At 46.5% G+C, this 13,248-nt stretch overlaps 2 protein-coding genes across 2 annotated transcripts in view; both read left to right on the top strand.

Moving 5' to 3' along the window:
• Positions 1 to 421, top strand: part of CDK7 (cyclin dependent kinase 7) — a 35,793-nt gene extending 35,372 nt beyond the window's left edge. The window contains 1 exon segment of the mRNA XM_073344115.1: positions 194 to 421. Within this exon segment, the coding sequence (XP_073200216.1) occupies positions 194 to 219 (26 nt within the window). The 3' untranslated portion in view covers positions 220 to 421.
• Positions 422 to 10,657: 10,236 nt separating this feature from the next.
• Positions 10,658 to 12,410, top strand: LOC144930585 (uncharacterized). Its single transcript, XM_078853016.1, has 2 exons — positions 10,658 to 11,229; positions 11,817 to 12,410. Exons 1-2 carry the CDS (start codon positions 10,674 to 10,676, stop codon positions 12,356 to 12,358), a joined length of 1,098 nt encoding a protein of 365 aa, XP_078709142.1. The 5' UTR covers positions 10,658 to 10,673; the 3' UTR covers positions 12,359 to 12,410.
• The last annotated feature ends 838 nt before the right edge of the window (positions 12,411 to 13,248 follow it).

The raw sequence follows: 13,248 nt of genomic DNA on the forward strand, positions 1-13,248 counted from the left end.
CTGTCTAGTGTTACCTGTGCGAGCTGGATTCAAGCTAGCTGTGATAAGCTAGCCTGTTCACAGCTTTTGCTGTTCAGACATACCCTACATAACTAGTAACACCTTGAGTTGGGGATTGGGACCTTTACCTCATTTATCAGTATTGATACAAATTCAGTTACTTACACTACAAAATTAATTTACCATTTTTCAGGATTACCAAAAAAATTGATTTTTTGATTACCGTGTATGACGATGATTAAATGGCCTGAAAGACCAAGACAATGGGAAAATGCTGCAACATTACCTGAACTTGGATGAAAACTGAATTTGTAATATATTTACATGTGTAAAATGTGAAACTTAATATTTCAGTGCTGAAACCATGTGGGGTGTTTCATTAAACCTATTCCTCTTTGAATAAATATATTTTTTAAAAAGAGCAAGATTCTTTGAACTGGTTTTCTGTGTAATTACTTTGAAATGTGCTTTTGTAGTAAGTATGGGAAGTCTCCTTTATCACCATCGGGCTTGGATACACTTGCAAGTTAAAGCGCATTAAAGCAGCCCTGGGTGCCCCAACTCACGACCTGTCCACACTGGCACATAGAGCGCCTGGACTCTGCAGCTGGAGCGCTCCTGGTAATCCACCTCCACCAGAAGCATAACACTTGGTGCGTCTCAGCTGAAACGCCCCAGCGTCAGTGTGAACGAGGTGTTGCATTACTGCGCTGTGATCGGCCCCCATAATCCCCTTAAGTCAAATGGCCACTCTTGTCATTGTTTGGAATTGGCTGCAGGAATGCGGATATGTCCTTTCAAAGCTCCATTTCTGACAGCCAGCATGCTTATCTGCTCTGGGACAAAGCAACCATTACTGTGGAATGCTGCTTGAGAGGCAGGGGGAGGGGAGGTCTGCTGCTGTCTGAACTTATAAGACCGTATGCTGACATGCTCCCCCCCCCCCAAAAAAAACCCACTCTGTCCTCCCACATATACACAACACACTCCCTGTCACACTACACCCCCCGCCTCCCCCTTTGAAAAGCATGTTACAGCCACTTGCATCCTGGGATAGCTACCACAATGCACTGCTCTCTGTGGCCATTGCAAGAGCGGCTAATGTGGCCACGCCAGTGCATTTGAATCTGCCAGTGTGGATGCACTGCGGCACTTTCCCTACTGTGCTCTCCAAGGGCTGGTTTAACTCCCAGCGCTCTACATCTGCAAGTGCAGCCATGCCCTTAGACTCTAACTTGAGATGCAGGCTTTGCTGAATGAAGTGCTATGCTGGTGCAAACCCTACTCTAGGAGAGAGGCCCAGGTGAGGAGCCTGTGTTCAGATGAATGTTTGTTAGCCCATATACAGTTTGTTCTTTTCTCCAGCCATCCATACTAGACATAAGGGGATGCCACAGTTTTAACTTTGTTCCAGTTAAATCTGCCAATGCAATAACAAATGGGTGAGCGCATGTTCTCGTAGCAGACATGTAGATGAAAAGTCTTCAAGGGCTATCCATGCCGAGTTGCAAACTACAAAGAAGTACTCCTCACTTTGATCCTCCAAAAGAACCAACTTACTGGAAAAAAGAAATACAAATATTTGGACTAGAATATGGAGATATTCTAATACTAAGGAGATGAAACAAGAAGGCCTTGCAGCCTACAGAGCTGCAGTACATTTAAAAAGGAATGGAGGGATGTCTGAAGAGTAATGTGGCAGACCTCCATATGATGCTTATGACTCATATTTGGACAATACAATGGTTATGTAACGGAGTACAGTATTCAGTCATCCCAAGAAAACACTAGGGGGGAAAATATCATTGTTTCCTATATTACTGTGTACTGACCACTAGTCATTTAAAATTAGCTTTAGATCTCCTCTAAGACTTAATGGACTCCATATGTAGATAGAAATTCATATTTAATAACATTTGGTTTGACAAATTCTGTTCAGAAGTTACTGTAGCCCAAGTGTTATACAAACCACGTCCAGATTATTTTGCACTGCATGACCAGGAGGAATTGCTGCAGGTGCACAAGAGCCAGAAGACATTGCCCAGAAGTCAATTTACTAAGAGGAAACATTCTCTGATGAAATAAGTAATGCCTCTTGACACTTGTATTGTTTGAGGAAAAGATTGATTAAATGGGGCCCTGTCAGTTGTGTTTTTTTAGTTACATAATGTAGGTAACAACCTTACTTCACTAAAGCACACTGAGGTTTCACATGAGCACCGGTGAGTCTGAGTCATGTTGCATGTAGCAGTAAGAGAATTATAATGCTGGAATATACAGCATCTTCTCCAGATTTCTTTGGGGGAGCAGAGAACTTTTCTTTCCCTCGGAAGCTTGGCAAGAAGGGCAACTGCCTACTAGAAGGAATCTGTGATGTGTATAAGCCAGAGGAGTGGGATTCATGAGGTAAAGGCACTTGGAGGACTCTTCTATCCTCACTACTGATCAGCTGGGGTAGGGGATGCCTGCTTCTGGCAGGAATCTTCACCTTCTCAAGGTCGGGCCTAGTTGCTGTGCCCCCATGGGAGGGTTCCCCTAATTTGTAGGTCAGTGGAATAGGATCTCCATCATTTCTCTTCCTCCTTTGGGTATATCTATGTATAGGGTAGAAGGTATGTTGGCTGCCATGTTTAACCCTAGTGCTGATGGGGCCTTTTGTAATTTTAACATTGGAGCTGGTCCAGGTGCATACTAGGTTCCCTGCTGGGTTTCACCCAACCAGCTGCACCCTCTTCTGTACGATTTTAAAACTCATTTGCTTTCATTTTAAAAGTTTTTTTTCCTAGTGTGGACAAAGCCCTTGAGCAACCCAGTCCTTCATGGTGAGAAGGATAGGGTAAGAATGAGTCCCTGCCCTGTTTTGGCGGGGGGGCGGGGAGAAGAAAGAGTTAACAGCTGTGGGCTGGGCCTTGTAGATGGTGTGAAGATTTCTGAAAAGGGAGGCTGCTTTTGAGCAGTAGACAAGGTAGAGAGAGAGAGCCTGGGTGTTGAATAGCTACACCTGCTACTCCTGGGGGGATTCTGCGAGCCTGCAGAAAATGTTCCCCCTCTTCCATCACACACACCCCCCCCCGCCCCAATTCCTGTGCTTTCCTGCAGAAAATGGGAGAGAAGCAAAGGGAAGCCATGCAGGGGGGTGGGGGAGGAACAGCCATGGTTGCAGTTTTGGGGGGGATTGCCCCCAAACAGAGGCAAGGCATGAGGGGCCCACAGGGTTACATGTCACTGCCCCCTTCATTTCTGCAAGCATAGAGCTGCCCAGCTGAAGGAGGCTGCCTCTGCCTCCTGGGTCTTAGTGCCAGTCATTCACTCCTTCTGTGTGCTGGGAGCCTTCCTATTTTCTGTCCAACAGAGACTGCCCAGGGTGGGGCTGGGTTAAGAGCGGGGGTTCAGGTGCTGGGTGGGGGAAGAGGCAGTGGGGAAGGAAGGGGGTGGAATAAGGCAGGGGAAGGGGAATGGATGGAGAAGAAAATGGGATAGGGGAATCACAGGGGGAAGCAGGATCCTAGCATGCAGCGTCCCCTCGGCAGCAGCTGAGGCTCCCCCATTAAGCCATCCCATCAAACCCTCACCCTAACAAGCCCTAGAACTGGACTCCCCCCAGCCCCCCATACTCAGACTGATCCCCAACCAGCTGCACCTGGACATCCACCCCATCAAGCCCTACTCCCCTGGCACTTAGACCCCTAATTGAGGCCCCTGGGTTCCCCTCCTGAGCCCCATCTTCCCACACCCAGAGCCCCCTGCAGAACGCCAACCAGCTTCACCTGGATCCCCTGTAGGGTCCCTTTTGTACCTGGAACCCCCAATGAGCCCCTGTGCATCCAGATCTCCCACAGAGCTGCCCACACCCAGATTGCCCCACACAGAAACCTCTCACACCACACCTGGATCCCCCTACACTAAGCCCCTCCACAGTGGGATCCTGCTGGGCTGAGGCTGCTCACATCTGGTGCGCATAGCACAGAGAGGCAGGGCCCTAGGGTGTTTCTGGGGCAGGCCCAGCCCTTGCATTATGTCAGGGTCACTGCTGAGTCCCTGATCCGGGGCAGGTGGGGGCTTCAGGGTGATCTCCCACCTCAATGCAGTCAGTGGCCTGTGCTCCCCACTGCTATACTAGAGCCACATTTATTTATTGACACATAAAATTTGCAGAATTGTGCAGCATTTTAAAATATTGTGTGCATAATTTTTATTTTTTTGGTGCAGAATTCTCTTAGGAGTAATCTGCTAAATATCTGCATGTGAATTAAAGCAAATATTTGGCCAACTGAATATCTGAATGTCCTATTCATGCTGGAACATCCTTGACTCTGCTGAACTAAGCAAGGACCCAAATACCAGCTGCTGGCTTAAGTGGTTCAGAATGCAGTTGTGACACCCTGGCACCCCAATATTAATCACGGTCATATAATTAGGATATGTTTTGCACAAAGTATGCTTTATGAGGTATCATTCTAAAAGTCTTGATCTGCTAGACAATATCTCATTGGATTGTATGTGCTATCATCATATGTGAAGTTACGAAGTTTGGCTATGTACCTTGTGAGGTTGAAAACGCCCACAAACAGCCTTTCAGGTATGACAGTAAAAAAACCAAACAATGCTAATGGCTGATTGAGGAAATGCACGCAAGCACAAGGATTACCCCAGGAACTGTGTACAATAGCAACCTCTCAGAGCTAGCACTACACAATGGGAACTGTTTGACCCAGCTTCACAGCAAAAGAGCTTTCCAGCAAGTGAGAAAAAGATATTAAAGGGGGACAATGACTTCATAATGGTACTTCACTCTCCCTACAACACACCTGGAATCACCGAAGGAAGTAGGACTGAACTGTGGGAAGTGATGGTCCCAGGCTAAGGGATTGCTAGCGTGTGTATGAAAACCTGGAAAACTGAAAAGCTGAAAAGCCAAGGCAGCTGGTGCCTTAAGAATCTGCCAGCCTGTTTATCACTCAGGGTGAGAATTGGCTAATTCATATCCTACCTATCTAGTGTGTTAAACTCAGTTTGCGGTTTTGTTTATTTACTAGGTAATCTACTTCGATCTGTTTGCTATCACTTATAATCACTTAAAATCTATCCTTTTGTAGTTAATGAACTTATTTTATATTTTAATCGAAATCGGTGTGCATTTAACTGAAGTGTATAGGGAAAATCTCAGCTTGGTTACCACAAGTGTGCATGGTCTTCTTCACATTGTGGGAGAGGCAGACCAGGTGTTAAACCCATATACTGGCCAGATTTGACCAGGGCAAATGCTGGCCAGTATATGAGTTGCTCTGGGGTCCTAAGCTGGGAAGCTGGATGTATCCCTGCCTGTGTGATTGTGAAAGTGCAAGCTTGGAGGGCTTTTGCAACTTGTCACAGCAGCACAGTGTGAGAGGGAGCCTATGCTGGTGGGTCAGAGGGCTCAGAGGTACCCCAGTTCCAGGTGGCACCCTGGGAGGAACCCATCCTAGCAGTACCACCAGTGATCCTGTTGAGGACTCCAGAGAAGCAGACTGATCTCTCACATTGTGAAGGAGTCCCTGGAGTATATGCTCATCAGAACTTCTGAAGGAAGGTCAATTCCCACTGTGGAAGTTTGCCCTCACCCCTGGCAGGGTCAGCTTGTGGGATAGGGAATGAGATCCCTCAAAGGGCCAGCTTGATGGAAATGGGAAGACAAAGCTGTAGAGGTAAGGGTTAAATGCATAACCTGGCAATAAAATAGTGTTTCAAAATAAGGTAATTGAAATGGAGGCTGGAATGAATGAGAGCATGACTCTTCAAACCCCTACTGCAATACAAACTAACTTCCTTCCAGAAACTCTTGCACTGCTCAGTAAATAACTGATAAATAAGCTGATTTCCCTATTGTAGTGCTAGATATCAAATTATCATAATTAACATAGTTACTCTCTTTTCTTCCTTTCTGTACTTCTCACCACACAGAGCGTGATATTTTTTTAAGTTGAGTAACTCTGTAGATCCCATAACATTCAGCAAATAGGAGCAGCTCTGCAAATCAGGACACTTTTTAGGTGCCAAAGTTTGAATATCTGTGTGTGTAGTTGCTACACTGCCATGCCTTTTCAGACCGTCAATTTTGGAGACTAGTATCATGTGACTTGTCTCCGTTTCTTTTTGTGACTGAACAAAGTCCATGATTAAACTATATTGCCTAATAAAAACTGGTGTGAAATTATGAAGAACAGCCTCAACAGATATTCTGCAAAAGACACGAGCGCTTGTATTTACCCTCTTTCTTATTTACCTTTGATCCTTCTTGCCATCGAAAGGTGTTCCATTGCTGAGGTAAAACACTGAAATGAGGCAGTGTTTATAACTCATGCAAATAATGTGCCTTGGCCCGTGCCCGTGGAGTGTCTCAGGAAAAGCTGCACCATGCATGTGATATTGGAATGGGGGTGTGGAGAAACCTGAGCTCCCATGCACATGTAAGGTAGCCAGTGGAAAGTGCTCAGGACTGCAAACCTAGAGATCATGAGTTTTGGCCACCACTCCTCCTCCTGATAATATTCCTGCTCCCTTTAAAACCCTTCTAATAAGGTAAAGTTTCAGACCTTGAAAGCAATTATTATTCACCATGTTCACAGAGAAGATAACAGAGCCTGCACAAGGTCACTTCAAACAGAACCAAAATAATTAACATAGCAGAACCAAGTCTTATCTACTCTGCCAGTGTCTTTCAGAAGGAATATTTTGAATAATGTGCTTCTGTAACCTATGCTAACACAGTGTGACTGTCACCCTCTAGCACCTCAACCATATATAGCAGTCTGAGTGCTACCACTTCTGTGCTTAGAGTGTTGCAATTTTAGCTAAAGGGGAGGGACTTTCACTTTTCCAGCCACAGGTCTCAGGTTCTGATCTCAGATAACTCAAACACATGGGCAGGGAAAAGGAGTTACCTTTGGTGGTGCTATCTATGGCCACTAGATTACAATCTACCCATGGAGGCAGGAAAACCAGACTCCTAAAGCCTAGCGTTCTACTGCTCTCCCACAGGTACTTGTCTAACCCACTGACGTGTGGTGTTTCCCTGTGTGGCCTTGTCCACATAATATGCTTTTCCCACTAACAGTTACTCCAGTATCTAGTGTGGAAGTTTCTGTGCTATTGGTTCACACCCTGCTTCTGATTCATATGGGGTGCAAGAATTAGTCTTGCCAATCCCAACTGTTCAAAAATCATGAGATAGGCTTTGAAGAGAGTGTGTAACGATAACAGGTGTCAGAGGAGCAGCCGTGGTAGTCTGTATCCGCAAAAAGCAAAGGAGGACTTGTGGCACCTGAGAGCCTAACACATTTATCTGAGCATAAGCTTTCATGAGCTACAGCTTATGCGCAAATAAATTTGTGAGTCTCTCAGGTGCCACAAGTCCTCCTTTGCTTTTTGTGAATAATAGAATTGGGGTTCTTTGTATTTGCTTTCTGCTTTTGAGCCTTTAGGGTTCACTGGGGTCACATTTTGAAGCTTTCTCCACAGCCACAAGGGCTAGAAACTTTCTTTAAGCATGAAGGCTGAAATCACCTATCCACTTGACTCCAGGAACTGGGGCTTTAAGGAAAACAATAATTACCATAAAGAAAAGGAGTACTTGTGGCACCTTAGAGACTAACCAATTTATTTGAGCTCAAATAAATTGGTTAGTCTCTAAGGTGCCACAAGTACTCCTTTTCTTTTTGCGAATACAGACTAACACGGCTGTTACTCTGAAACCTGTCCAGAGAGTAGAAGATCTGCTGGCATAAATTCCTAAAGGTCAAAAAGTGAGTTAATAAATTTACCTTTCTAGAAAGCAAGCCTCATTCTCAGTGTAAGTTTAGCACTATGTGGGAATGGTGCTCATTGCTGCTAATGACCCACTAAGCCTTTTCACTTGTAGCTCACTACTTCAACTGTTGCCCATCTCAGCAGGGATTCAAAGTTGTCCTTATCTAATGGAAGACTGGTAACCCCCCTAGGAGATGAGTTTGAGGATAGTTGCAGCTCCCACATTGTCTCTCACCTATGCATTGGGGGAGGGCAGAGAAAGTTAAATAAAAAGACAGACCAAAAAGCACAACTGAATCTTGGGAGGAAAATCTCATGATTTTGGGAGTTATTGAGTGTCTGACTCATGACTGTGTTGCCGGCACCCAGTGCCGAGAGGCTGAACAACAGCTTGAGTTGGTTCGTTACCCGGTGTGCTGCACCCAATAATCACAACGGGGTGGAGAAGCAGAAAAGTTTATTTGAAGCTTCAAAAAGGTACAGGGAGATTTGAATCTCAAATCCTGTACAACAGAGCAGGAAGTTACACAGGCTTTTATACATCCTTTTCCCCAGCATACTTATCCAATAGCAAGCTGCTCCAAGTATCCATATAGCCAGCCAATCCAGTTCCCAGCTAGTTCCCTGATTCTCTGTATCATTTGTTAAACTATACATAAAGCTGCTTTATTCAGCATTGTTCTTCCATATCTCCCCTGTTTGGCCTTGCTTAGTTTCAGGCAGTCTGACTCTGAAACATACTGTTGCAGATTCTCAGCATAACTGCTGTGTGTGCCTCCAGGCGGGGGGGCCAAGGACACTTGGGCCTAGCATGCAGAGCTGCTGCGAGTGCCTCCAGGCAGGAGGGGGGGGGCAAGGACACCGGGGCCTAGTGCGAGGGGGCTTCATCGACACTCGTGGTCTTCCATCCCCTCGAGTTACCTAGTGGCCATGCCCCAGTGTTCCCAACTACTGCCTTTTGAGCTGTAGCTCACGAAAGCTTATGCACAAATAAATTGGTTAGTCTCTAAGGTGCCACAAGTACTCCTGTTCTTTTTTTTTTATATTGTGAAGAGAATAGCCATGCCCTTGAGGGGCTGTAGCTTAAGGGATCATCAAATGTGGCTGTTCATCTAAAACATATAAAAATGCCAGATGTCAGATCTGCTCTAGGAATTATTTTGGGGAAGTTCTATGGCCTGTGCCATACAAGGGGTCAGACTAGGTGATCACAGTGGTACTTCCTGGCCTTAGAATCTATGACCGGGTTATTTTGTGAGTTTTATTCCTCATTAATTGTAGTGGGGCTCTGCAGAGAAAGAACTTGTCATAAACCAAGATTTTGGTGGACAACAATTATCATGTAGAAGGGGTTATGTGAGATCCAACATGAGGTTAGCAGAATGGATTTGTTCCTTTGTTTTCAGAGTAGTAAATCTCCCCACTGTATTTTCCACTGCATGCATCCGATGAAGTGAGCTGTAGCTCACGAAAGCTTATGCTCAAATAAATTGGTTAGTCTCTAGTCTCTAGTCTTTAGTCTAAGGTGCCACTAGTACTCCTTTTCTTTCTCCTTTGTTTTGTGCATCTTGTGTAATAAATTGCATTTGAAAGAAATTTCTCCTCCCTGCTGGGAGGCCAACACCCCTTTCTTTGCAAACTTAATGGCTCCAGTCCTGAGATAATTGACTCTTATCTGTACTTGAATTTGAGTAGTTTACATGCATTGTACTGTAGTATTATCCCTTGTGTAATAAGCCTTTTCTCTCCCAGTCAATTGCAGGTTTCCCCTGGAGAGAATGAAATGGAAAAACCCAAGAACAAAAACACCACACCCACATACCTTTTGGTCACAAAGGAGCAAAGTGATTAATGTGATTTCTTTGAATCCTCTTGCTTCACCTTTGTATTTAATTCCCATGGTATTCTCCTCCTGACTGAACTAGCTTGTTCTTCCTGAATGACTTTGATAAAAAGGAACAAGGAATGGTCTGAAGAGCTAGCTTTGGAGTTAAAATGATGGATTTACTCCAAGTCTGTAAGGGCAGCAGGCACTGCACTGGGCAACCAGGGGAGTTCCCTGATTCACTGCCTCCCGCAGTAGAACTCCTGGGAATTAAATCATCTCCTCGTTAGCAGAAAAACAAAGGCACTAAGGCGGTGTGTGATGGCAGAAATGCCATCGGTCTTGTCTCAAAAGTGAGTCAGTCTCTGCTGGGTAGGAAGGCACTTTGCTGGTGTGGAGAGCTGCAACTTTCATTGCTCACTAACCACTCTGGATCATTTCTGGCACCCTGCTAGATGGACACTCTCTGGTTAATATCATAGAATCATAGAATCATAGAATATCAGGGTTGGAAGGGATGCCAGAAGGTCATCTAGTCCAACCCCCTGCTCGAAGCAGGACCAATTCCCAGTTAAATCATCCCAGCCAGGGCTTTGTCAAGCCTGACTTTAAAAACCTCTAAGGAAGGAGATTCTACCACCTCCCTAGGTAACGCATTCCAGTGTTTCACCACCCTCTTGGCCCTGGTCTACACTAGGACTTTAGGTCGAATTTAGCAACGTTAAATCGATTTAAACCTGCACCCGTCCACACAGTGAAGCCCTTTATTTCGACTTAAAGGGCTCTTAAAATCGATTTCCTTACTCCACCCCTGACAAGTGGATTAGCGCTTAAATCGACGTTCCCAGCTCGAATTTGGGGTACTGTGGACACAATTCGATGGTATTGGCCTCCGGGAGCTATCCCAGAGTGCTCCATTCTGACCGCTCTGGACAGCACTCTCAACTCAGATGCACTGGCCAGGTAGACAGGAAAAGAACCGCGAACTTTTGAATCTCATTTCCTGTTTGGCCAGCGTGGCAAGCTGCAGGTGACCATGCAAAGCTCATCAGCACAGGTGACCATGATGGAGTCCCAGAATCGCAAAAGAGCTCCAGCATGGACTGAACGGGAGGTACGGGATCTGATCGCTGTTTGGGGAGAGGAATCCATGCTATCAGAACTCCGTTCCAGTTTTCGAAATGCCAAAACCTTTGTCAAAATCTCCCAGGGCATGAAGGACAGAGGCCATAACAGGGACCCGAAGCAGTGCCGCGTGAAACTGAAGGAGCTGAGGCAAGCCTACCAGAAAACCAGAGAGGCGAACAGCCGCTCTGGGTCAGAGCCCCAAACATGCCGCTTCTATGATGAGCTGCATGCCATTTTAGGGGGTTCAGCCACCACTACCCCAGCCGTGTTGTTTGACTCCTTCAATGGAGATGGAGGCAATACGGAAGCAGGTTTTGGGGACGAAGAAGATGATGATGAGGAGGAGGTTGTAGATAGCTCACAGCAAGCAAGCGGAGAAACCGGTTTTCCCGACAGCCAGGAACTGTTTCTCACCCTAGACCTGGAGCCAGTACCCCCCGAACCCACCCAAGGCTGCCTCCTGGACCCAGCAGGCGGAGAAGGGACCTCTGGTGAGTGTACCTTTTAAAATGCTATACATGGTTTAAAAGCAAGCATGTGAAAGGATTACTTTGCCCTGGCATTTGCGGTTCTCCTAGATGTAGTCCTAAAGCCTTTGCAAAAGGTTTCTGGGGAGGGCAGCCTTATTTCGTCCTTCATGGTAGGACACTTTATCACTCCAGGCCAGTAACACATACTCGGGAATCACTGTAGAACAAAGCATTGCAGTGTATGTTTGCTGGCATTCAACCAAAATCCGTTCTTTCTCTCTCTGTGTTATCCTCAGGAGAGTGAGATATAATTCATGGTCACCTGGTTGAAATAGGGTGCTTTTCTTCAGGGACACTCAGTATAGCCCATTCCTGCTGGGCTGTTTGCCTGTGGCTGAACAGAAATGTTCCCCGCTGTTAGCCACAGGGAGGGGGGAAGGTTGAGGGGGTAGTCACGCGGTGGGAGGAGGCAAAATGCGACCTTGTAACGAAAGCACATGTGCTATGTATGTAATGTTAACAGCAAGGTTTACCCTGAAAGAGTGTAGCGACTGTTTTATAAAATGTGTCTTTTTAAATACCGCTGTCCCTTTTTTTCTCTCCACCAGCTGCATGTGTTTCAATGATCACAGGATCTTCTCCTTCCCAGAGGCTAGTGAAGCTTAGAAAGAAAAAAAAACGCACTCGCGATGAAATGTTCTCCGAGCTCATGCTGTCCTCCCACACTGACAGAGCACAGACGAATGCGTGGAGGCAAATAATGTCAGAGTGCAGGAAAGCACAAAATGACCGGGAGGAGAGGTGGCGGGCTGAAGAGAGTAAGTGGCGGGCTGAAGAGAGTAAGTGGCGGGCTGAAGACAGGGCTGAAGCTCAAATGTGGCGGCAGCATGATGAGAGGAGGCAGGATTCAATGCTGAGGCTGCTGCAGGACCAAACCAGAATGCTCCAGTGTATGGTTGAGCTGCAGCAAAGGCAGCTGGAGCACAGACTGCCACTGCTGCCCCTTTGTAACCAACCGCCCTCCTCCCCAAGTTCCATAGCCTCCACACCCAGACGCCCAAGAACGCGGTGGGGGGGCCTCCGGCCAACCAGCCACTCCACAACAGAGGATTGCCCAAAAAAAAGAAGGCTGTCATTCAATAAATTTTAAAGTTGGAAACTTTTGAAGTGCTGTGCTTAAAGTGCTGTGTGGCATTTTCCTTCCCTCCTCCACCACCCCTCCTGGGATACCTTGGTAGTCATCTCCCTATTTGTGTGATGAATGAATAACGAATGCATGACTGTGAAGCAGCAATGACTTTATTGCCTCTGCAAGCGGTGATCGAAGGGAGGAGGGGAGGGTGGTTAGCTTACAGGGAAGTAGAGTGAACCAAGGGGCGGGGGGTTTCATCAAGGAGAAACAAACAGAACTTTCACACTGTAGCCTGGCCAGTCATGAAACTGGTTTTCAAATCTTCTCTGATGCGTACCGCGCCCTCCTGTGCTCTTCTAAACGCCCTGGTGTCGGGCTGCGTGTAACCAGCAGCTAGGCGATTTGCCTCAACCTCCCACCCCGCCATAAACGTCTCCCCCTTACTCTCACAGATATTGTGGAGCACACAGCAAGCAGTAATAACAGTGGGAATATTGGTTTCGCTGAGGTCTAAGCGAGTCAGTAAACTGCGCCAGCGCGCCTTTAAACGTCCAAATGCACATTCTACCACCATTCTGCACTTGCTCAGCCTGTAGTTGAACAGCTCCTGACCACTGTCCAGGCTGCCTGTGTACGGCTTCATGAGCCATGGCATTAAGGGGTAGGCTGGGTCCCCAAGGATACATATAGGCATTTCAACATCCCCAACAGTTATTTTCTGGTCTGGGAAGAAAGTCCCTTCCTGCAGCTTTTGAAACAGACCAGAGTTCCTGAAGATGCGAGCGTCATGCACCTTTCCCGGCCATCCCACGTTGATGTTGGTGAAACGTCCCTTGTGATCCACCAGAGCTTGCAGCACTATCGAAAAGTACCCCTTGGGGTTTATGTACTCGGCGGCTTGGTGCTCT

The sequence above is a fragment of the Lepidochelys kempii genome, chromosome 5, assembly GCF_965140285.1.
Source record: "Lepidochelys kempii isolate rLepKem1 chromosome 5, rLepKem1.hap1, whole genome shotgun sequence".
NCBI lineage: Eukaryota > Metazoa > Chordata > Testudines > Cheloniidae > Lepidochelys > Lepidochelys kempii.